Below are 26,930 nucleotides of genomic sequence, written 5' to 3'. Positions count from 1 at the left end.
TGAAAACAAGATAAATTTTAAATGACCAGGTTCAATGGGAGCCTGATACCTTTTACTAGATCTTCATATTTTGTACCAAATTTCAAGAATTGATTATGTATTGTTTAAAAGATACATGTTTTAATATAGAATAAAAGCAAAAACAAAAACTTCGTTTTGGCACACCAGAAATTGGTGAGCAGGGTACTATCACTTCCTCTCTCCATCTCATGGGACTCAGAGGGCCACTCTATCTATGATTCCCTGTAAAATATGATTATATTTATAAGAAAGATGTCTTACTTCCTAGCTGGATATTGAATGATTTCTGAACTGCAAGATATACCACCATGCCTAGAGCCACTGGACAATGGGAGAATGAGTGAACCTTAGGAAAACGGCAGAGTGTCACAGTGAGTTGGAAGAATTCCAATATGGGTTTCTACAGATCCAAGACAGTCATGACTGAGATTCCTAGTTTTTTTGTAGCCTAGGCCAGGTTTGGAAAGAAAGTGCAGTTTATGGCTGTCCACCCAGAGACTACTTCATAGGGTCAAGAATTGGTGTCTGGGGCATACACGGAGGAAAGGAAGAATACGGAATTGTCCTGTGGGATCTCCAGTGTTACAAATCATTTGGGCCACCTGGGCACTGAATGACAAGCTAACATAACATAAATAGTCTGGACTACTGTCAATGCCAAAGACCAGTTGGTAGGATGGTCACACCATCCAGAGCCAGCAGAAAAGTCACAATGACCTAGAGGCATAGCTTCCTATCTGAGTAGAACATAATAATCCTCATGTGTCCCTCCATAGACTACACACATATATTCCTGCAGTTTCTGCAGTGAGAGAAAGTTGATGGAACAGGAAGGAAGGGAGTGAAAGGAAAGTGAATTAGTGTTCCATTTCCTTGGCATGAGCCTCATTCTAATTCTGTGAAAGTTCAGTGCAAGCTCTTGAAGACGGGACTCTGAACTAGACAGTGACAAACAGTAGCATGTAGATTTTGTTAAATATTTACCAGATACGAAATAGCTGTAAACTGGAAAAGACTGAAAACAAAAAGGATAACATTAATATTTTCTTGGTAAAGGATAGAGATATTGTTATTTGGCAATATTAAATTTTCTACTTTTGCATGCCAGTTCACAATGGGTTGGAACTTAAAATAGCAAAATATATTTCAGTTATGTCTGTGAGTTGAGACTGTTCAATACAATCTTTCCATTGACACTCAAAAAAAAGAATAAAGAAAGGAAGGAAAGAAGAGAAGGATGGAGAGAGGAAGGGAAAAAAAGGAAAGGACTCAATCCATTACTACCATCATTTCATGTCAAAAAGGTCATTTTCAAAGCAAAACATAAAATGAGGAGGAAAGAACTAATATGACCTCTACTTTCTCTCTCTTTTTTCTATTTTATGGAAGAATTGTGCAAATTGTACAAACTGGCAATTGGATGCAGAATACAAACTTTCTGAAAGAGCTTCTATGATTCCCACTCATTTACGTTTTCAGGACCATCTCCCACTTTGCCTCATTACTCTTGGCTCAAACTACATCAAACTGTATTTTTTTTATTTAAATATACATTGTTAGTTTTCCCTTCATTATTTCTGTATCTGTACTTCCCTTAGCTAGACATGTCTTTCCTTTCTTGTCAGTCTAAACAATCAATAATTATATTATCAAGACAGGTATGAAACATTAGTTTCATTGCGATGTTATTTTCTCTTATGTTTCTTGTACCTTCTTCTATAATAGTATTTATCACATTTCTCTTTAATTATTTGTTGATATATTTTACTTAAAATCAAACTCTTTGAGGGAAGGGAAGAAGTATATAGTAATAGTTAACAGCATAAATTCTTGTACTTACATACCTGTAGTGAAATCTCATAATCATGAATTCAAATTCTATGGGGCATTAGGCAAACTATTTTACCTCTCTGAGCATCAGTTTAGCTGTTTTTGTATTCTTTTTTTTCTCAGAATTTGGTATTACCATACAGTATATATGTAATACAGTTTGATTATTAAAATCATGAATGAATTGATTTGAACAAATATATGGAGGGTGCTAAATGTATAAAAGGTCTCTGCTACCAGTTCCTGGCAAAGATCCACTAAAACATCTGTAATTTCTTGAGCAATTAGGACGCTAGGTACACTTATTGTTCTAATTTTTGCTCTTTGACCGTGGTTCCTGATACAGAGCTCCTAATAAATTGTTCTTGGTGACAAAATTGTCTTTTGTTCTAAAGAGGTGACTTTTGACTTTCTTGGGCTCCTGGATGAGAGCTGATCACCAGAAAGGCCAAGCCATGATTAAAAGCTTGAAATTTTCAGCCTCACCCCCAAAACTCTGGGAAGGGAAATCCTGGGGTAGTTGGAAATGATTTTTGCTCTTACCTTTGGGAAGCTCTTTATATATGTTGCTGCTGCTGCACACCAGATCTAGCGAGACCTTGGGAGAACCGTGGGTCTGGGAGAAGGGTCAAGGGTGGAGAGCAAAGACGTGTTTATTTAAAATTCTCCTTTCATTTGAGACAACTTACCCTCCAATAAGAGCCATAAACTTAAGCCATATTAAAAAGGCCTGTTTCTTTACACACTGTATCTCTTCATCCAGGGAAAAATAAAATTGTTTTTAACCCCCTTCTGTGCACGGCAAAGACTAAATATTGGTGTTTTCTTAATAAATATTTATGTATATGCAAATAAAGTGAAAGTCTTTAAAACTCCTGATATTTATGAACTGATCATAAAGTTTGATGCAGAACTGACATCTCTGACTCTCTGAGAAAACAGATTGAAAGGAAATCAATTCAAACCAAAGGTAATGAAAGGAAGCTCTTTGTATATGCTTGGAATAAATAATAAAAACAGAGTGATAGCATTGATAGAATCTGAAGGTAAGAATATCGGGAATATAAACTGATGAAAAAAAGTTTATTTTCTAGATTATGAGTGTGGCAAACTAAGATTATTAACATGGGTGTGGCCGACTAAGGTTTTTAACAACAGTGGACTTGAATAGTTAGCCAGTACAGAGACCAGAAGACTGAAATATGCCCTCCTTTAAGCAAATTTGTTTTAAATAATTTATTTGGTGGCAAGTCTGTACTACATGCTGGGTGAGCAGTATCTAATATAGTCTCTATCCTCAATTTTTGAGTGTATATTTTAGTACTGAAATGCATAGTAATTAGTCAATTTAATATACAATAGCAATTACAATAAATGCTATGAAGGATAATTGTATGAAGAATTAATTAGTATACAAATTTGAATACATCCAATCAAGGAAGTTGGAGAAAGGATCCTCAGGAAATAATAATTGATCAGAGAGATGATAGAAGAGTTGGCATTAACTGGATTTACCATGTCTATCTCTATAACACAAAAGCTGGACTCTTCCTATATTTTATTCTTTAAAATAGTAATTATTTAAAATGACTAACAGGAAAATATTTCCCTCTTTCATTTACTTGGTTTTCCTCTAAATTCTAATTGGTACACAAAAAGGTTTGTAGAAAATGTTGAACTAAACGTGAATGAGAGCAATGGAATTGACAGTTTTACCAATGCTGTGAAAAGCAATTAATCAGCGTCACTAGGAGCCAGTAGGTTAACACTTCTTTAAACAAAAAAGATATTTTCACGCCAGTAAAAGTTAAGAAAAGGAAAGCAATTCAGACCATTTACAAGATGTTTTTTTTTTTTTTTCTCTTCGAAGTCTCACTGTGAGACTAGTATTAGTTTAATGACTACATATTTAAATGGTAGACTCAATGGTGGTTTCTTTGCTTCGCTTTGCTTTGCATTGCTTTTTCCCCCACTCTCCTCCCAACTTCATAGGCGATTTTTTCAGACAGGACCTAGTAATTTAACTATAGGGGGAAAGTCTCTAAGAGGCCAGAAAACCATGAGGGGTAAATCCATTATGTGTCTTCCTTGGAGAGTAGCATACTCTCTCATTGCTGCCCCACAACTTGACTGTATCAGTGTATCTATGAAAGACCTGTCCTCAGATAAGAAAACAAAAAAGAAAAGGTAAAACATAGAAATATTATCACTATCATTTCCCCAGACAGTATTTATGTGACACAGAGAAATCAGGTCAATCAGGTAGATAGGCATTTTTTTTTAACATTATCAATCGTTCAAATTGACTAGACTTTTTTTTTTTAACTAAACCAAATGAATAAGTTGACACCATGGAGAGATAGCCTTACTCAATTTGTTTATTTATTTTAAATATCAAAATTATTGTGAAATATTAGGAGAGCTATATCTAAATGTCTTTTATTCTTATATTAGTTTTCCCAAAAGTAAAACATTTTTTGAATGAGAAGCTTATAGTAGATTCTGAAATTCCATTACCTTTAATACGTAGTGATGGAAACATGAACATGACCATGACCACATATATGTTCTTCTAGTGACACTTTTTTATACACAACAGTATGATCGCAGAGATTGAGACTTCAAATTGTATTATGCTTTTGAGCACATTAAACCTTATCATCTATACTTTGCTCATTGCAAAATAAGCAAGAGGAGTAGAAAATGATGTTTTGTTGAAAAAGTGAACTTACGTGTTTATCAGTTTATATTGATATAACAGGGAGTCCAAGTCTTAGTGGCACAACATAACAAAAGTTTCTTACACACATTACATTTATTTGTGACATATGCAACCTTCACCACAGTTCGGCTGAGGGTTCTGTTCATTGTAGCCACTCAGGAATCCATTGTATTGTAAGAGCTGCCATCTTTAATAAGGCTAATCACTATGCTAGAGAGAAAAGACATATCTGAAAGGCCTCGCAGTAATAATTAAATATTTTGGCCCAGAAGTGACATGGCTTCATACAATCATAAGAAAACTATGAAGGGTAAATCAACTACGTGTCCAGAAGGTAAAGACCCAGAAATATTTTAGGTACCACATTAATAAATGCCATACCCGGCCGGGCGCGGTGGCTCACGTCTGTAATCCCAGCACTTTGGGAGGCCGAGACGGGCAGATCACAAGGTCAGGAGATTGAGACCATCTTGGCTAACACGGTGAAACCCCGTTTCTACTAAAAATACAAAACATTAGCCGGGCGTGGTGGCAGGCGCCTGTAGTCCCAGCTACTCAGGAGGCTGAGGCAGGAGACTGGCGTGAACCTGGGACGCGGAGCTGGCAGTGAACCTAGATTGCGCCACTGCACTCCAGCCTGGGAGACAGAGCGAGACTCCGTCTCAAAAATAAATAAATAAATAAATAAATAAATAAATAAATAAATGCCATACCCTCTTAAGAGTAAACAGTGACATCAGGATCAAAATAGATTCCTGATAGCCATCTATGGATTTCCTCTTTTCTAGACTTTCCCAAGGCAGTTCTGAGGGCAGAAGAAACTAACACACACACATACACACGCACGCACACACACACACACACACAGAGAGATGTAAATACACACATACACACACTTTCGTACTTTCTTTTCTCCTTCTCAGTACTATTGAGTAAAAAAATAAAGAAGTATCTTGCTTAAGGCAATAAATTGATGTGCTGAGATCATGAGAAATGCTGTAAGAGCTCGAAGATGGGTTCAACTTACTTTGTGATTAAAGTTGGCAGCTTCAAGCAGTCCGGATTTTGGCTCGAGTGTAACAGTGTAGGAAAAGGGCATAAACACAAAGGGAAGATATAGTGATAGGAAGGATAGAATCTGAAGAAAAGTATTTCCAGGTCTTGGGCAAATGCAAATATATAAACAGTTGGAAAATAGATGATCAAAAGAGCAAAGACACCTGAGAATAAAGATAGGTGACAATTTTATTAGATTCATTCATTCACTTATTTATTCTTTCAGCAATTACTAACTGATGCCTGACACCTGTTAAACCTGTAGTTGGTTCTTGATACAGAAAGTACAAGATAAACCCAGTCATTCACTCCATGGAACTCATAGGCTTACACATAAAAGGGTGATATTATTATAACTAATTTTTAACCTTCACTGAGAACTACTACAAACACATGAACTCTGTGTTCATTGGAAATTATACCAAAAAAGTAAAAAATGTCAATTTTACATGCTTCTTAAATTTATCAATATCAAATATCTTATTTAATTTTCAACCTGCTTCTTAAATTTATCAATATCAAATATCTTATTTAATTTTAATAAAAACAAACTTATGAAGTACTAGTATCATATCCATTTATGAACAAGGACACTGAGGCTCAGAGAGATTTAACAACTTGCCAAAAGTTTTGCACTAGAGTCTAAATTCAAATTTAAGAATCATGACCCTGTTTCTCACACTCACAATTATTGTTCAACAAAATTATAATAATAATAAAATAATTCACATGCAGGAGATTCAGTGTAATGAGAAGCAATGGGAAGGGCATAAAGAAGGGAAATAACATTATCAGAGTTACATTTTCAAAATGTGATGGTCAACATGTATCTAGAATAGACTTTAGAAAGTCTAGAGTAGAAGAAAAAGGAAAACAAAGAAATTTATTGAAGTATTTTAAAAGCATGAGATTGTATTAGGGTGGTGGTAGAAAAGGTGGAGGAAAATGGTCAGATTTTGCAATACTTTGAACATATTGTTCCCAGATTGCATGTGGGTTTAAGAAAAGAGGGGGGAAAGTTGTTCTTAGGTTTGTGTCCTGATCAGTTGGGTGAACAATGTGCTATTTACTGAGATGAGAAAAACATAAAAGTTTGAGGGCAGGAGAAATCAAAAATTCTGCTCAGAAATCTTTCAGTTTGAAATAAAATATTAAGCCTTCCCATTGAGAAGAAAAAATGTCAGTCTGGCCATCGGAAACACATGTCTGGACTTCAAAAAAAAAAAAAAAAAGAGAAACAAGACTGGAGACATAAATTTGGGATTCAACAGCATATAGATGGCATTTAAGTCATGATCCTGGATGTCTGAGTGTAAATAAATCTCTGGGACTTTCAATATTTTCAGGTCGGGAAAAGGAAGAGGAACCAACAAAGAAGACTTAGAAGCAGTAGCCAATACAATAGGAAAATAACCAGGGGAATGTGGAATCCTGAAAGCCATGTAAAGAATGCTTCCTGTTTCAAAAGAAAAAAGTGATCAACTGTGTCAAAAGTTGCTGCTGATATGTCAAGTAAAATGGGATGTAATATGTTGGAGCTCATTGTCAGTATACATATTGTCATTTAGACCCAGGTCACCCCTCACTTCAGATTTGCTAGAGATTTTAGTAACATAGCTTTAGACCACAGTCTTATTTTTTCAATGGAAGCTACTGCTACCAAAAATTGAATTTTCAAGGCTTACTCCATGGAAGAGGCTAGTTGTTTTCTCCTAAAAGCATATGTTTAACTTAAATAGCTAGTATCAGATAAGCAGTGGTGTCTGGAACTTTTAGCCAGCATAAACCATATAATCTCTTGCTACATGACAAAATAATCCTATATATTTAAAAACATACTTCATAAAATGATCATCAATAAGTAAAGAACACTTGCAACATAGTAACTCCAATTTGGCACACCGTTTATCCTATTGATCCTCTTTGCATATTGGTTTTCAGGAAAACTTTTTTGTGTGTGTTCTTCCCTACAACTCCCATTTGGAAATTTGATGTTCAAAGCCCTCATGCTGCCTATGGCTGGCTGCTGTGCTTTTAGAGCAAAGGCACAGAGTAGGACTGATCTACACAAGTACTCTAAAATAGTATCATTAAGCCCCTTAGTTAATTAGGTCTGGACTGCTCCCTTCTGCAATCAGAACAGGAATTATATGCTCATTTCCTCTCTTACAGTGTCACCAAAAGACAAAAAATCTTTACAGAAAATATGGCAGCTCCAGATGGTGACTTTCCATCAATTAAGAAAACAGATAATTTTAGTTAACCCTTGGAAATCTTACTGTCATCTTTTTTCTCTCTTTTTTAAATCTATTAACTCTGTAAAAGATCTTAACATATGTTTGCTAATGATTAATTATCTATAAATATCTACTGGACTTTATAAACACTTATACTCCATATAAAATTGAAAATTAAGAAAGACCAATGCATTTTCCTAGTGAACACATTAAATATATTTTAACAGAAAAATGATAACCCATGTACATGGGATCATCTGTCAGTTTTAGAAGTCATTCTATTGTTCGCAGCACCAGACCCCCTGACAGCACCAGGCCAGCAAGTCTGCAGTCATCATTACCAGCTCTATTACCCACCACATGATGCCTGTATCCTTTCTCTTGAGTCCTAGCTGCTAAAAATTCCATGTAGATTGAAACATTCCAAATGTCTATATCTGAACAGCTAATTTCTTATTTTACATATTTTCCTTAACCATTTGGCAAGCATCTAAATGCTCTTGAGCACTTCTATCCCATAATGGGCAAAGACGGCACACACACAAAAAGAGGCAATCCATTTGACTGCTTGTCAGTTGCAGCTCTGAAAAATCTATTTCCCTCTGGACAAGAGATTGGTTATGATTCATTAAACTCATTGACTTACTATGAACTCTTTTCGATTTCCCTAGTAACCCCCTTCCCCAGAAAAATGTTAATTGAACCAGCACATTATAAAAATCAGAGGTTTGACTGAGATCTTTTTTGATTCCAAGAAATAAATTTAGTGAAGACACCATGATTTTCATATTGACCAAGATGTCCTAAATGTTGTCCTCAGCTCAACTGAACTTTAGACTGACTTCTTCCTGCCGAGAGACCCCTGACCTCCCTTTACTTAGAGCATTTATTTTATAAAACTTGCCCTTGTGTTTTCTCTTCTCCTTTGAGATGTAAATCTTCAACGCATGAATATTTTTTTTCAAGAACTTGTGAGCCATCCCACTGAAATGCAATTGTCAAAAAAGATAGAGCCCCTGTCTCCCTTCCTCTGTTGGAGGGTAAGAGGCTTTTTTCCAACAAGTGACAATTAACAAACACATAACCTGATCACATGGAGAAAATTCCCTCACAACATCCTACAGTGCTTTTCCATTAGCTCACCCTGGTGGTTAAAAATCTCCCAGCTTTTTTTGCAGGGGGATTAAATTCAAACTCTCTCTTCTATTGCAAGTCTTGACCCTTACTGCAATAGTCTTGAATGAAATCTTCCTTTCCATTTTTAATAAGTACCTGGTGCAATTATTTTTATAGTATAATAACAGGAACTGTGAAATATGTGATCACAATATAAATGTAATTCTCATCCTACAGAGCTCACCGTCTGTTCAATAAACAGAAATGAAAATGCATGAGAGAATTACTGAAAAAATCAAGGGAATAGAGGTTCTATGAGAGAAGTCAATGTGATTTGGAAATGGCCTACAAATAAGATCATAAGTTAACACCTGTGTGAACACAAAGGTAATATTGCTCAAAGAGCAACTCTGACTTTGCCACTAACTGCCCCGTGACCTTGAGCAGGTTACTTAATATCCAAGGATCTTGGATTTTTTATACATGAAATGGAGAGAATAGTCGATTTTGCTAGGTAATGAAACTTAAAAATAGCCATTGAGTAACTATGATATGATAGTTGTAAATTTCTAAATGTTTTATATATATTAAATTATTTGTTTTATATATATATATATATATATATATATATATAAAATCGTTAAATCAAATGCCTAGTCAAGTCTCAATTTAGAGGTTTTTTTTTTTTTTTTTGCCAGGGTTAGGGATCATGGCCCATGTCACAGCCTCAAGGGGTCCTGAGGACATGTACCCATGGTGTTGGGTTACAGCTTGATTTTATATATTTTAGGGAGGCAGAAGTTATAGTCAAAGACATAAATCAATGCATTGGCTTGGTATAATTGGTTCAGCCCCAAAGGCAGGACATCTGGAAGCAGGGGGCTTCCAGCTCATAGGAGGATTTCAAGATTTCCTGATTGACCATTGGTTGAAAGAGTTAAGCTCTGCCTGAAGACTTCAACTCAGCTTGAGTTAAGGTAAGGCAGGAAAGGGTTCTGGAAGCCCAAGCTTCCTGTCATGTAGATGACACCTCCAGGTAGCAGGCTTCAGAGAGAATAGATGTAAATGTCTCTTCTCAGATCTTAAAAGGTGTCAGACTCTCTGGAAAAGACCTAGTAAGAGAAGGAGATTCTCTATATAATGTAAATTTTCTGTGTAAGAGACTTTTGCAGGACCATTTCAACATACATCAAAGAAACGTATTTTGGGGTAAAATACTTTGATTTCCTTCAGGGGCCACTGTCTATCACATGATTTTATACCAGAGACAAGTTGGAACTTGCTATCTTATTTGCTACAAAGAATTTGTTTTGTCAGTCGTAATATCTTTCTGCGTTAATGTTGATGTTGGTCAGTTGTGACTGAATTCTAAAGGGAGGAAAGTGTAATGCGCCATGTCTGACTCTCACTTTCCCTCATGGCCTGAACTAGCTTTTTAGGCTTTTTTTTTTTACCCATTGGCCAAGCAGTTGTCCAGTCAGTCGGTTGGGGGGATTAGAATTTTATTTTTGGTTCACACATTCAATTGTCACAACAATGTTAGATGGTACTATTATCATCTCTATTTTATATATGAGGAAACTGAGGCAAAAAGAAAGAAAATATCTTGGTAAAAATAATCATTTCCTTTGTGGTTGACTTGCAGCGAAACTTTAAGCACTATACTTTACTGGTTACTTGACTCAAATAATAACTGTGAAAGTGTTTTCAAACTGAGAAAAGAATCAAATATACTGAAAATAAGTATAAAAAGAAATCCACTCTGAAAATAATGCAAACTGGTTCACTTTAACATTTCTGATTTTATGAATTGTAGGCTGTAAGGAATAATAAACAGAAACTCTATAAATGATGTTTTCCTGATATTCTTTTCAGTTTATATATTCTAAAAGACCAAATATTTGTCTTCCTCTTTCATACTTATTTGAAAATTCTGCTTAAATTTCTACATACCTAAAGCAGCAGCATAATCCCCTGATAAATGCTTTTCTTCATAATGCTAAGAAGGACAGATTGAAATTGGTGATTTCTGTCATCCGAAAGCAAGGGAGAGAAAACCTAAGAGCTGCGAACCTTCCCTTTTGTTTATTCCGCGTGGCTAACCACCCAAAGCAGCCTCTCTGATCTCTCCCTGGGAGCCTCAACTGCCGCTACTCAGAAGGTCAGGATTGTGCTCCACACATCTGTCACCATATTCCTCATGACTTTTAGGCACCAGAACCCAGAGGAATGGTAGAATTGAGCTGGGTTATTGATAAATATTGATAGCATGCATTAAAACATACTAGCGCATATGAGCTAGTTCTGCTTTTTGGGGATTTTGTTCTCTGACTCTTCTCGGTCTTGCTTGTTGCTTTTCAATTATTTGCACGCTTGTGTTAATGTATTCTGAAAGATAAGCAAGACTAAGGAGAATAATGCGAACTTAAATGAATCCCTTCCTTTACAGTTGTAAGCAAAAGTCTGATGGGGTAGAGCTGAAACTAACAGACATTTGCTATTTGACTTTTGCTCTTGGGAAAAGGGATAATTTCATCTGCCTTTTTGCATTGTTCTATTTCTGGCATTTTTCCAACTAAGAAAAGTTTTCTGATGCAACAGCAAATAAATATTTATAATAACTCCTGGAAAATATATTAAAGATTAGCTTCAAGTTTCAGAAAAAAATCTAACTGTTCAATATCTTTCAAAGCACAGGAAAATGTATAGTTTCTTTGTGTGTTCAGTATTGATTTTATCTGGAGGTAAAGACTGGATTAGCCTTAAGTGTCTGGAAGATGGCTATTTAACCATCCACTCAATTGACATTTAGTTGGGCTGCTCAAAAATTGTTCCTTGTTACTATAGCTAATTTATAAAATTAATAGTTAGAGATTAGTGCTCATGTATTTTTGAGTAAAGTATTTATTGAATAACTACTATGCTCTTATTCCTTAGTGTTATATAGTATGTTATTTGGCTCTTTCTAAATTGTTATACCATATAACAGGCAGCAGGATAATTTGCTTAAAAAATAGAAATATTTATAATATATTTACATATATCTTATAAGATATTTATAATATATGATGTGTTCATTTATACACATATTTGCCTGGCTAGCAAGATGATTGATAGAAAGATAGATGGATAGATTAATAGATATACAGATAGGTGGAAAGATAGGTAGATAGATGCAATATAAAACAGTCGTGCTCTATAAGTGTAAGACAATTTAGACAAAGAAAAGAATAGCATACAAAACATCATACAGGCTAGAAAATAAATGTTCTAAAAATATTGTAAGAATTCTGCAGGTCAGTGTTCGTAAGGAGAATCATAGAAACTGAAAAGCAGATATGCTTTAATCATTATGGTTTTAAGCCTAAGCTTAATGTGGCCTAGAATCCCCTTGGTGGGGAATGTAAATGTTTCAATTACAAGACAGAGAGCGCTAAACATGGACAACAAAAGGCAGAATCTTATATCCACTTGGAAAATTTTAAGTGCCAGAGACAGGCAAAGAATAAGCAAGATCATTACTAGGGAGTCTGGAAAGGTAATGGTCTTAAGAATTCAATAATAGAGAAAGGCGAGAAACAAGACAATCGTTGATGGAAACAGTTACACATGAGCAACCATAGGCCAGTGGACCAACCACGATAGTCCAGGAACTCAGTTTGTACTACAAAGTCTATAGATGCTGTGTTTAAAATACTTTTAAGTCCAACTTATTTCATTCTGAGTATTAGTGTCTTAGCAAACATATGTTTGTGCAGATTCTGATGCCATGCATGGAATTAATTGTGTAATGTGTGTATATGTCACTCAAAATAATAAGGAAACCAAGGCAAAAGTGAGGATAGTAAGGACTGGAGTGGCTACAGAAAGCCGCTCCAAAAAATGGAACCTAAGCTGGTCATTGATATGTGGGCAAAAATGGACAGGCAGAAAGTGGTTATGGAGAAATTATGGCAAAGAGTAAAGGTATGGGAGAAATAATGAGAGGATTTCAAGATAAGTGGAAGGAAATAAAGATTTTACATGAGTTGGTCAAATTATATTTAGCCTGTGCAATGTTAAATGCAGTTCTGAATACCAGCTTCAGGAGTAATAAAAAATTAGGTGGTTTTCAACTGAAATAACACTTAATTTTTTTTTCTATTTTAAACAAAAATGTTGATTTTTTTAAGTTTATAATTTTAAAACAAGTTCCAGAGGCCGGACAGAGGACGAGAGCTGCATGTGAAATGTCTATATTCATAGTTACATTAAGCACTACTTAATTCTGCTTAGAGGAGTGAGCTGGGAAGAGAGAGAAAAGAACATTTAATAGCCCATTTTCCCTGAGTTTCCCAATCAGGTAAGTACCATAGAACATGACATCATATTTATCAGTGTGGATCTCGTTTTAAAAATAATTTATTTGTAAACATTTGGTAGACATGAGAGCTGGATTATAATTCTAACAAGCTGATGGAAGGTAAAATTTATATCAACTCCATTATGGCAAGGTCATTTATTATTCCTTATTGGGTAACATATTACAGATATTTGTTTCTGAAACCTTCAATTAATCACCATAACTCAGCACTCATGTACTTCTAGATATTAAGGAAAACTTTCAGGGGAAGAAATTTTCAAAGAATTAACAATGGCCAAACCGTGCTTTCCTTGTTCACTAGTTATTTGGAGTGAGTGTAGTTGTACTTCCCACTCTCCTACCATACACAGTTCTACCATATTTCTACCATTTTATTCACATTATATTTGCCCATCTCCCTTTTGTATATCTAAATTGTGCATATTTTTCAAGGCCAAACTCAAAATATGGTAGCTACATAAACCCTTCCTTGATGATTCTAGTCTTTGTTCATCTCTCCCTCGCGCTAAAAAAAAAAACAAAAAAAAAAGGCCGGGCGCAGTGGCTCACGCTTGTAATCCCAGCACTTTCGGAGGCCGAGTCGGGCGGATCACGAGGTCAGGAAATCGAGACCACAGTGAAACCCCGTCTCTACTAAAAAATACAAAAAAATTAGCCGGGCGTGGTGGCGGGCGCCTGTAGTCCCAGCTACTCGGAGAGGCTGAGGCAGGAGAATGGCGTGAACCCGGGAGGCGGAGCTTGCAGTGAGCCGAGATTGCGCCACTGCACTCCAGCCTGGGTGACAGAGCAAGACTCTGTCTCAAAAAAAAAATAATAATAATAATAATAATAATAATCTTAAAATGAAATGAAAGATAAAGGAGGGAGAATGCCATGGTTGAGGAACTAAGGTGGTGGATTTGAAAATACTTGGGTTTCAACCACTGTGCTGCTATTTTCTTTTAGCTGTCAGGCAAATTACTTACTCTTCATTTTCCTCAATTTCTTCCGTTGTAGAATGGGAGTAATAGCAATGTTCAGGGCAGTTATAGATATTGAATGAGAAGATTTTCCAATATGCTTTACATGGTACTTGATTGTAAATTCTCAATAAATGTAAGACATTTCTGCTAGTAAAATATTAGAATTACTATTAGTCCACCAAATCAGAGAAATTTTTAGAAATGGAACAACTGCATTTTTTACATTCACACCAATTGCAATGTTTTTTCTGTCAATAAAAATCTTAACTAGCCTTCCATATTCAGTTCAAATCTTAAATCTATCATTAAGACTCTCAAATACCTTAGTAATCATTAATCTCCTTTGAATTACCCTAGTATTCTTAGGGAGTTACATAATACTTTAACAACATGATTTATAGAACATTGAATGCACTTTCAATTCAAACAGACCGAAGCTTGAATCTCTTCTCTGTCATTTCCTTGTTATGTATCATTAGACACGTAACTATAAATGATCAAAGGTAAGGGATTTTACAAGTTCCATATAGGAAGATCTAAAAGAACTATTCTATTTTCCAACTATGAGTCACATATTTAAATGTAATATTTAATTTTAAAATTTAGTTATACATATAAAAGCATTTGTTAAATAATATATTAATTTAGATATAACATTTTTTCATATTTTATAAAAATTATTTATCCATTCATAATCATCTTTGGTTTCAGCATCTCATAATTCAGTCATTTCGAAGGTCATCAAACCCTATTTTCCAGAGCTAGTTGAGATAATGCATTTTTGAATTTCTGAAAGATGCTATCTATGGACATTTTACTTTAAGTCTCACGTTTCATTTGCATAAGCTTGGCATAGTTGATTACTTTTTTCATTTGCTCTGTAGGAATAGCTGTGATCCAAATTATTTACTGCTTTGGGTTTTTAAATGACTTTAAAGTCTTGTCTATAATGATCCCAGGACATGGAGTTGAGAGATTATATCTCTCAGGAATCATTATTAAATCCATGTTAAGTTTCTGGGCCTCTCTTTTTTTTTTAAATTTAAATTATATTTCTAGAATCATCCAACTCCAGCTATGAGTGAGAATGTTTCAAATTAGGATGTCTCCATCTTATGCTATTTTATTGTATAAAATAAGATAACTGAGGGTGACCCAAATTTTGAGCAGTACTAAAAGACTCAACCATGAGGTTATTCTGTTTATGAGGGATAGTTTTGTATTTCAGCATATGTGGAACTCATCCTCCTTGTGTGTCAGCAATCTCACTTATAAAATAGTATTGCCTGTGTATACCTACAGTTCTAGAATTGTGGGGATGGTGAACTAAATGAGATGGCAGGCAGCACACGGGGTAGCGTGCCCAGCACACTTTGCATCTTTCATACATTTTACAGTTAGAAAGGGTCGCCAAATTCATCAGAGAATACTGATGGCAGGGTAACTTGCCCAAAACATGAATCTGTACACAGTTTATCCTTGAGTAGGCAGTTAAAAATACCTTTCTTAAATTGAATGTACTATACTATCTTATGCTATGCCATAATTTCTTAAATTGAATGTACTATAGATGAAAGTAAACAACTTTGGAACTAGATGAGTAGAACAGTAATTCACAACAGATGAAAAGGGTGAAAAAGTGAGGTGAATGTCTCAAATTTTTGGCACATGAGGACAGAAAAAAGAAAATAAAAACCAGTGACTGGAAAATGGTCCTAGAGATATAATTGGCAAGGAGGCTCAAAGTATTGACAATTATGTTTTCCAAGTTAAGACTTTTGGTCTGGTAGTTGACTGATTTATATTAGTGTGAGTTTTAACTTTCCTGTACACAAGGGGTTTGAATTTATTCTAGATAGCTGTCACTTTGATATCTATCTTCTACCTTCTGTGTGTACTCTTATTTACTCGAAGCATTTAAAAACTGACACAACACATTGTTATTCATGAAGTAAATATATTTATAGAATAATTTTATAGCACTACCATTATGCCTTTAGAACTACTTGGTATATTTGTTTTTGATAGAAATTAAAATAAAATCACTTATTAAAATATATGCAACTATTAAAACACAAAGATACTGAAATACAAATGTATGCTTACTTAAATGGCTTTGCCTTTACTGTTAGTTCACACAGAACAGTTTGGAGCACAGTTTGGCAATTAATTGATCTTAATTCTGGGGACTGACAATCATCTCTGGTTTCATCCTATTATCCCAGTGGTATTTTTCACTTGTGTTTTATGTGAACTCTTTGCTCCAGTCACATAGAGCTCCTCATTTCCACCCACAGACCCTACATAATAAATCTCAATGCTATGACTTCGTGTCACACCAGAAAAACCCGTCACCTTTCTTTCCATTTATCAAAACTCATTTGTTCAGATCCAGTATTTTTGCTCCAGAGAACTTCCCCGTGATCCTATGTTGTTTTATCCTCATCCTGTTCAGAATTTCTACAGCTCTGATTATCATACTAGACCATCATAGAATTTCAGAAAATACTCCAGAGGTGACAAAATTTATAGACAGGAAAAATGGAGTCTTTCAAAGAGCAAAATGAAATTTCCAGGAAAAAGAAAATAACATCAGCATGCTTCCGGGAGGGATGAAGGGCTTCCTTACAGAAACTCTATTATGCAATCTGCCATAAAGAATATAATAGGTATATCTCCTAATGCTATCCCTCCCCCCTCCCTCCAAGCCATGACAGGCCCTGGTGTGTGATATTCCCCTTCCTGTGTCCTAGTGTTCTCATTGTTCAGTTCCCACCTACGAGTGAGAACATGCGGTGTTTGGTTTTTTGTCCTTGCGATAGTTTGCTGAGAATGATGGTTTCCAGCTTCATCCATGTCCCTACAAAGGACATGAACGCATCTTTTTTATGTAAATGACGAGTTAATGGGTGCAGCACACCAACATGGCACATGTATACATATGTAACAAACCTGCACGTTGTGCACATGTACCCTAGAACTTAAAGTATAATTATAAAAAGAAAAAAAAGAATACAATAAACACTCAATGCAGAAAGAAATATTTTTTGAGTACTAAAGAAGCAACTGTAAAAATCTGAAGCTCAAGCTATGTTTTCCAAACATGAGTTAGCAGGTTCGGAGTCAATGCAATTGCTCATTTGTGATAAGTTCTTTGATACCATGCACTTTAGTTTAATCAACATGAATGTATCTTGTCTCTCAAATTAAATTGGCTTATAGGAGACAAGCATATGTCTTTCCTTAACTATTTCTATCAGTCTCATCTGAATACTCAGTAAAAACTTTTAGAATTAGTAAACATGAATCCTAATGGTTTAAAGCAGAAGTTTTCAAACATTTTAGATCTCAAGATTCCACTCTTAAAAATTATTGAGAATTCTATGGATCTTTTGCTTATCTTGGTTATATGTTAATATTATTTACTTATTAAAAATTAAAACTGATACATTAAAATATGTATTCATTTATTTAAAATAAATTTATTTTAATTTAGTAAAATTTAACAATTAAAAATTAATATGAATGTTAAAAGTTTAAAATTTAAATTAGCAAATTTTAACTTGAAAATTTGATAATTTATTAATTCATGTAAAATAACATTAATATACACTTTATATGTTAACATAAATAACTTTGGAAAAAAGTAATTATAATTTGCAAACAAAAATATTTGTTGAGAAGAGTGTCATTGTTTTACATTTTTCCAAATGCATCTGGTTTAATACAAAACAGCTACATTCGTATATCTGCTGCTTAATGAAATATTTGCTAATGAAATATTTGCTATCTATCACATAGATACTTAGTTGGGAGAGGGAAAAGTATTTTAATAGCTTCTTCAGGTAGTTTTGGATATTCTCTTTTGATACTACACCAATACTTGGCAAGATGATAGTTTATTCTAAAGTTCGATTGCAATGTGGAAATCCAGAACCGAGTTAATAAATGCTCCACATTTTGTTACACTTAGAATTCATTGGTCAATCTTGCAATTTGAACGAATCTTTATCCATGAATTGTTTTGAAAAATCCTGCATTTGTCATTTAAAATCATGGTTTACTCTCCAGTGAAAGTTTTAATGTTGATGTGTTTTATTATGTAATTTCAAAAATGAGATTCATTAATATCACCACCAATTTTGTCAGAAAAGTTTTTAAGTATTGGAAACCTGTCCAGCTCCATGTAGTAGATGTAAATTTCCAAAATTCTAATTACTATTTGAAAGTTTGATGATATCGTCATTTATTCTTCAAGTAACAAGCTAATTCATTCCTTTCTGAGGCAACATCTATCAAATACCCAAGTCTGAAAAGCCATAGTTTGTCAACTGGTCATTATAAATAAAAAGCAGTGCTCTAAACAAAGTGGCTAATTTTGCATGCTACTCAATTGCCCAAGTGCTTTTCCTGTGGACAACTATGTAACATCAGTATGGGGCAGAACTGGTTTATGTATATTTACCATTTCTTCATACAGAATATTACAGAGCTATGTAGTCAAGGGTAGAGATTTAATAAAATTAATAATTTCTAAGAATTATTCAAAGACATTCTTTTATTTTTGTCAGTTTGTCAGTGTGAATCAAAGACATTCTTAAGTGAAACTGGCATATCTTTACCATGTGTGGTGATCAATAATAAAATACCTGCTAGTAGAATTGGGTGCCACTATGTTTGTTCATTCTAACACATCAACAATTTTACCTACCATAATTTCTGTAACATCAGTACAAATGTCAACAGAGTGAAAATGTAAAAATGTTCTTAGTTTTATTGTAAAAACGGTGTTGACATTGTAGATTCTCTAAACAGGTCTTGATTATCACCGTGGTCCCTAGGCTACACTTTGAATCACCGGTCTAAGGTTATATCTATGTTGGACCACCAATGCCAATGTTTAGGCTAAACTATTTTCTTCCTTTGCATTGAATCTATAGATTGCTTTGAGCAGTATGGTCACTTTAACAATATTAATTTTTCTGGTCCATGAGCATGTGAAGTTTCTTCATTTGTTTGTGTCATCTACTATTTCATTGATGTTTTGCAGTTTTCCTTGTAGAGGTCTTTCACCTCTTGGTTAAGTTTATACGTAGGTATTTTTTTTAGAGATACTGTAAATGGGATTGTCTTCTTTATTTTTGTTCTCAGCAAGATCATTATTGGGGTGTAGAAAGGCTAGTGAGTTTTGTACATTAATTTTTTTATCCTGAAATTTCACTGAATTCATTTATTAAACTTAAGAATTTGTTGATGGAGTCTTTAGGGTTTCCTAGATATAAGATCACATTATCAGCAGAGATAATTTGACTTCCTCTTTTCCAATCTGGATGCTTTTTATTTAATTATCTTGCCCAATTGCTCTGGCTAGGACTTCCAGTACTATGTTGAATAGGAGTGGGGAAAGTAGGCATCCTTGTCTTGTTCCAGTTTTTAGAGGGAATGCTTTCAACTTTTCCCATTCAATATGATAATGGCTATGTGAGTTTATAATACATGACCCTTATTATTTTGATGTATATTCCTTCTATTCCTAGTTTATTGAGAGTTTTTGTCATGAAGGGATGCTGAATCTTATCAAGTGCTTTTTCTGTGTCTATTGAGATGATCATATCATTTTTGTCCTTAATTTTGTTTATGTGATGTAACAGATTAACTTCAATTCTTTCACATAGAATCTTTACAAACTAATTTACAAATCTGCAATTTCATATTTCTTAGCCCCACTCCCACACATTTATAATTTCCCTGCAATTTGAAAGGCCTCAATTTAGACAATCTGAGATATAGCTAATCTTTCCTCTTGTGTTTCCTATTCAAATAACACCCAACTGAGCAGATGGATCAATACGCATCTTTGCCACTAGACACATGTACCTCCTGCCTATTTTAAGGATGTAAAGCCCTCTAATACAGAAAAAAACATTGGATGAGAAGACCTACTTACACGAAAATACCTTAATTTACTTTTATTTATTTTTATTTTTTTGAGACAGAGTCTCGCTCTGTGGCCTAGGCTGGAATGCAGTGGCGCCATCTCGGCTCACTGCAAGCTCCGCCTCCTGGGTTCAAGCAGCCTACCGGGTAGCTGGAATTTCAGGCGTCTGCCACCACACCCAGCTAATTTTTGTATTTTTAGTAGAAATGGGGTTTCACCATGTTGGCCAGGCTGGTCTCCCACTTCTGACCTCAGGTGTGCCGCCAGTCTCGGCCTGCCAAAGTGCTGGGATTACAGGCGTGAGCCACTGAGCCCGGCCCTTTATTTTTTTAATCTCTAACTTAAAGTTTTTAAATTCTTTTTATTTTGATAACACGCCTACAGGAAGAGAAGTTTAATGATGTGTTCTCATTTTACAGATAAGCAAACTTATGCTCAAAGAAGCTGAGACATTGTTGACTATTCTACCTGCTCCTCTGGTCTGGGTCAACCTTCCTAGTGATAGCAAGAACAGAGACAACGCCATCAACAAGCTTCCTGGGTGATTCCATTCTTGGCTGCCCATCAGACACAGAAATCCAGGGGAGTGATGCTCCACCCTTTCTTGGCCTAAGGGTTTCCTCCCTACATGCCTTTTGTTGTTCATAGAATAAGCAATCTAATGTGGCAATAAACTTAAAATCCATATTAAATAAATTAACTTGGGAAGCAGCAGGACTGTAGGATCCCCAAATTATTAAATATGCATATTTGAATTAATATAGTCATATAAGATAATCCAATTTTCTTCTTTTTTCCTTAATTACATAATTTTTATTTGATATGTTTGTTGGCTGTCTATACCAACCCCAGACAAATCCTAAACTGCTGCCTTGACCAAATTAGATATGTATCTTCAGTTCTTTGCTTTGCCATTTAGTTACAATACATGGAAAATGAGTTTGTGTTCCAGACTACTCTGTACGTGACTGGGTAGTTAACCTTCTTTTGTCAATAACCTTAGCAACTGTTTCTGTTGTCTGCTAATGAAATTATATTATGCTTTCATAAAAAAACTTTTGCAAGTAAACAAATATTTACTTCATTTCAGTAGCTTGTTGAGAGCTATCTGTTGGTGCCCCGCTGACCTATTTCATTATTTTTCCACTTCCTTTATACAATTCATTGTATTTTGCTGAACAAGTCTGTTTTTCTAAGATTGTTAAATCTTAATTTTAAAAAGCTAAACTAGACTTAGAAAATTTGCATACATTTTATTGACACATTCAATTCTTATTGTTTTAATCCATTTTTGTGGTAAACATTTGCTGATTTCTGCTTTTTTAATCTATTCCTGTTTCTTTTCTTAACATAAGATTTTCCCCAATGGTTCAATCTTTCTTCTGTGCTTGGCCTATGCCATTATAGTACTATTGATTCCAGCTATGATTTCAGGGGCACTTATTTGACTCCAGCATGACCAGTGAGAGTACTGCCTTCTACTGGCCTCAGTAATTTGTCGAGAGATGGGAATGTGACCCAGTCATAGCTAATAAAACATCATAAGGATTTTGGTAGACTGCTTGAGAAGAAAAATGTTTTCTTTTTCACTGGCCATGAACTTGGAAGGATATGACTTTGGATCTGTTGTAGTTTTCATGACATCATGATGGAAAAATTGATCTGAAGATGGAGCCATAACATAGAAAGTAGCAATGGATGGAGAAAAAAATAAATCTCGTTGATATATATTTAATCTTGGTTCCAACTATACAAAAAATCTCATCTATGTCTTGCAATTTTTGTTTATTAATTCAATAAATTTATCTCCCCCACTTTTTTCCTCTCCTTAATTCAACGTTATTTGGGTGCTCTTTGATTTGCAGCTGATTTAATGCACACCTGGGCCAAGAGTGCATGGTACTCATGACTTAAATGCTTAATGGCATCAGAGCTTAGTACTCAGGGGAAATAACTGAACTATAATTTAGTCAATTTAATTGACTTCTTGCTATTTACAATATCAGTCATCGCAATGTAACAAGTCTCAACTCACAATTCCATTGCTATTTTCTAATCTGTTCTAGTCTATGCATATACGATATTATTTATAATAATAAGAGTAACCAATTTTCACTTCCATTTGCCTTGCATTTTATATATATCAGAGCATTTTCATATTCATTCTCTAATTTAATCCACAGACAATTCAATGAATTAGGGCAGGTGGCATTTACATTTTACAAATGAGAACGATAAGGAATGTATAGATTGCACGGTGTGTCGAAGTTCATCTACCAAGTCCATAGTGAAGTCAAGCAAGACCCCATTTCTAGTTGAAGAGCTTTTTCATTTACTGTCCTATTCCACAGGTTGACTTTTTTGTGTAACCATAAATTCATTTGTAAAATAAATACAAATACATCCCAAATCTATTTATTTTTAGTAATATGTCATTGAATAATTGCCTCACTAATGTCAGCTTTAGTGAATGGTCAAATTCCACTCTTTCTGCCCTCCTGTGCAAAACTGTAGTGAGTCATGTTTTGTTAACTTTTTCTCTCCAAAGTAATAGCTGATTTGTCAGTATTCTTATCTGGATACCAAGGGAAATATTGAAAGTTAGCAAATGCTCCCTCTTCACAAGCACTCTTGCTGTTAACCTAGAGCCCTCAAAAAAAAAAAAAAAAAAAAGTGTGTTTCAATAATAATGTATTTATTAGTTTCTAAGTACTTCTTAAAATGGTTTGAATGGACTCTAATATAAGACCTGCTAGTAGTAATACAAGTGGCTCTGTTAAATATGCAGGATATGGGAGGAAGCAGCTATATGTAAAATAAAATCTCATCTTTGGAGTTTAATTTTTATCTATAAAATGGTACCAGTCAAATTTTCTAAGCTTTTTTCCCTACACTGCCAGACAGAAATTCTTCATTTAAACTTAACCGTTTTACTTCTTGGCCTGTTGAACAGTACATAGGCATTTTTAATCATCCCTCATACATCTACTCTTCCTCTGTATCTAAGAACCTACACTATCATTTTAGATCAGCTCAGATTCCATTTAGCTATTACATAAATCCTATTCTGACTTCTCAGTCAGTCATCTTTCTTATCTGGACTCTTTGTTCTTGTTTAAGGAAAAGGTTTCATTAAGGGAAATAAATTTGGGGGACTTCAACGTATTAATGCCAAATAAAGTCATGAAACTGAATGAGATCACCCAGTAAGTGAGTACAGTTAGAAAACAAACAAACAAAAAAAGAGGCCTGAGGACTGAGACCTGGGCATTCCAAATTTAGAAGTCGGAGAGATAAAGAGAACCCAAAGGGAAAAAAAGACTAAGAAGGAGTAGACAGAAGTTTCAAAGTAAACATTCAAGTGAAAGCAAGAAGTATTCTAAGGAGAAAAGAGTGATCCACTGTGACAAATACTATTTTTGAATCATGATTAATTTTTACTCCTCTACTCCTGTTATTTATTACTTGATGGAGGAAGATGGGTATCAAGATTAACCAAAAAGTTTCTCGATTTTTTCTTTTCACATTTTCTGGGACACCCTAATGACTTTTAGAAAAGCCTTCTCTCATATCCAAATCCCTTACAATTTCTCATTAGCACCCTACAATTAACTTTTTTTTTCCTGAGACTCGTATGCTTAAATTTTCTGTGCTCCCAAGTTCACTATTCAACTAGAGTATAAGAAAGAATACAGTTATCTCATAAGCATACATTCTATTTTCCTCCAAGAAAACAGTTCACTCTTTCTGGTGAAGGTAAGGCCAGGAACTTCTTCTTTTCCTCCTTCCAGAGTGCCCCGCAGGGTGCTAGGCTGCACATTGCCTAGCAGACACAAGCAATCAGAACTTCCCCAGCCATAAGGAATGCAATGTTGTAGCAATGTTGTAGCCATGGTTCTTCCCTGACTTAGTAGCATCAGACAAGCCACTAATCTTTTCAATCATTGGAATCTTCATTTTTAAAGTAGGCATATCAACCTAGGCCAAATAAAATAAGTCATTTATATGATATCACATTGAAAGGTATAGATCATTGAATAATCTAGGTTTGACTAATTAGTGAATCAGTTTTGCATTAATTACAATGCTTGCTTCTACAGTATGTCTTCCAAAATTCTCCTAACAGTTCTCTTGATTACAAAGCTAGAAACATAAGCAAACATGAGCTTACATTTTTTAAGGTTAATACAGATAGTTAGATCTTAGAGACACAGTTTATATCTCTGATTTCTACTTCTGATTAAAAAAATATTTCACATGGATGTCTCTGTGCAAACAGCTGAAATAATTTTTTAAAACCCTCAGAGCTAATAAAAATGCTGGAATTATTGTATGGTGCGTGTTTATTATAGGAAACAGTTCATATTATGCACTAAAAGCTGATTTATATCATGTTATTTATCAAAAGAGGAATGAGAAATATTTGAGGACTGTCTTGCTAATTTTTCTTTTAGCCTGATGAGAAATAATACACAATAAAAATGATAAAAATAATCACCAGATAAGTTGACACTGGTGAGAGGCATACATCATTTACTTACGACATTTCTTTTCCATGAAAAAAATCTTTAATATGTCAAAGACAGTAGGAAAATTGACACTAACATTTTAAATGTTTTTCCTTTTTTGAAACTAAGGAGAGAGATAGGCAAGAGGACCCATATCTGCTCCTGGTCACACTAAGCTGGGTGCTGTGCCCAGGGTTTTACATGGGTTTTCTTGTGGGTCAACTCTCTTTAGGCATTCCTGTGAAATGGACAGACTAATACAGTGAATTAAGCTGAAACACTCCCTTAGCCCTCATATTTTCTTTTAGTGATTTTCCATCCACTACCCTCCACTGCACTTCTTGGCTGTACATTTCTACCTGCCCATGCTGTATTTGGAATTGAGCCCACTTCTACACTGAGGTATGTTCCCTTCATGGAAGAGTTTCTGAATAAATCTGATTTTACCACTTTCCTGTTCAGCTCTGGTTTTCCTTTGACAGGTCTTCCAGAAGACTCAGTTACCAGAACTGCATTATAAATTCAGAATGGAATAAATTGCAAATATTACTTAATACCTAACTATAGTTCCTGCCTCCTTAAGTAAAGACAGAAGAGCTCAGGACATCAGAATAGTGATGTAATTCACTTAGTAAAAGCAATAAAAAGAAGTTAAAAATCCCTTTTTTCCTGAATTTACCTGGAGCTAATCTTAGATATCTCTAAATCCATATGTACCTATTTGTAACAAGGAATAAGAACTTTGTAAGGTTATTAAGAGAATTAAATAAAATAAACAGTATCTACAGAGAGTATCTATACACCAGGCCCTCAGGAGATGGCCTGAGCAGAGGAGACCATAAATATTAGTCTCCTTCCTTGCTCCTTAGCTTACTTTGTAGGAGAAATGAAAAGGACTGGAAATCAGGCATATAATCTAAAAAGAAACTCAAAGTCCTAAGAAAAGTCATTTAAGAAATCAGAAAGACCATGGTTGTGAACTGTAGTACTGAAAAGGAGGGCAAGATGTGTTTACTCTTGTGGTGGTCACACTTTTATTCACTCAAAGCACATGAAGAAATTCCACTTCCATGTGAAATTCTGGGCTCTACGGCCAAAATTTTATCTCTTTCTATCTTATCAGAAGAAAAAAAAAATCAAAAGACTCACCATCATATTATGCAGTTTAATTTATAGTTTTTTATTTTATTTTGTTTAAAGTAATTATTTGCAAACTTGGGCATGTTACTATTGTTTGTTGCAAAACATGAGAAAAGGATCTCACAACTAACCTCAGCACAGGCAAATGCAAGACCCCCAAGATCTAGGACCACTCCCTCAGTCACTATTAGGCCTTGAAGCAGTACTGCCTCAGAAGTTTTCAAAATATGTTTTCCTCATTAGCCGAGTTCCACAATGATTACCTTGCTATGAGCTGAATTTACATGGATAGAAAGCATGGAAAACAACATAAAGGTCACTAGTGGGAAGAACTAAGGGCTTAACTTATTTATAAGGCAAATTTAAATGTTTTACAAAATACTGAAATGGCAAGGCATACAAGGGATTATAAGACATACAATGCCTACAAGAAGGCGGACAAATAAAGGGAAACATGCCACTGTTCTTGGCTGATTCTCTATACTCTTATTTGCCGAATATCAGGTTTGTGTCATCCTCTATATTTCCTTTCAGATCTACAAATTCTGTTATTCTAGATCATGAAGCTTAACTTCCTTGAAGATATGCAGGCTATCATATAATAGCATGAAATATGTAATTTTAATTTTCGGATCTTTTAAGCCATTATCCCACTAGAAATTTTGCCTGCCTTTTCAGCATATATGCATTGAGATTGTGGTGTTTTGTCTTCAGTTACTCAAAATTCATCATTAAGTAACCTCTACGTTTCAAGAACCATTCTGAATTTAGAAAGCCCTAAACAATTATCACAAGAAGTTTTCATTCAGATCCATTTCTGTTAATTCTGGGAAAGACAAAAAGGTTTAGGATTTGTGAACTTAATATTAGGGGAAATGGTACCCCGCAGTCATGCAAAGTTAAAACTGAAAGCATTTCTGGCAAGCAACAGTCTCTCTTTGTTTTTTAAGCATTGAGATTATGTATATTTGATGAAAGCTAATTTACTTTAATTCAATTTCCAATAGTTTATAATAATATTGGCTTTTCCCTCCTAA

The 26,930-nt window shown here is 34.7% G+C and overlaps 1 protein-coding gene across 3 annotated transcripts in view; it reads right to left on the bottom strand.

Annotated features, from left to right (window-relative positions):
• Positions 1-26,930, bottom strand: part of RIT2 (Ras like without CAAX 2) — a 403,073-nt gene that overhangs the window by 26,353 nt on the left and 349,790 nt on the right. The window contains exon 5 of one of the 3 annotated variants that reach the window (XM_063646038.1): positions 2,395-2,467. The exons of the other annotated variants lie outside the window; for them this stretch is intronic. Coding sequence (XP_063502108.1) covers positions 2,395-2,467 — 73 coding nt within the window. The remainder of the gene's footprint in view (positions 1-2,394; positions 2,468-26,930) is intronic. 3 annotated transcript variants of the gene reach the window in all.

The sequence above is a fragment of the Symphalangus syndactylus genome, chromosome 1 (assembly GCF_028878055.3).
Source record: "Symphalangus syndactylus isolate Jambi chromosome 1, NHGRI_mSymSyn1-v2.1_pri, whole genome shotgun sequence".
Taxonomy (NCBI): Eukaryota; Metazoa; Chordata; class Mammalia; order Primates; family Hylobatidae; genus Symphalangus; species Symphalangus syndactylus.
The sequence above is the reverse complement of the archived record's forward strand: the minus strand, read 5'-3'. Positions and strand labels throughout refer to the sequence as shown.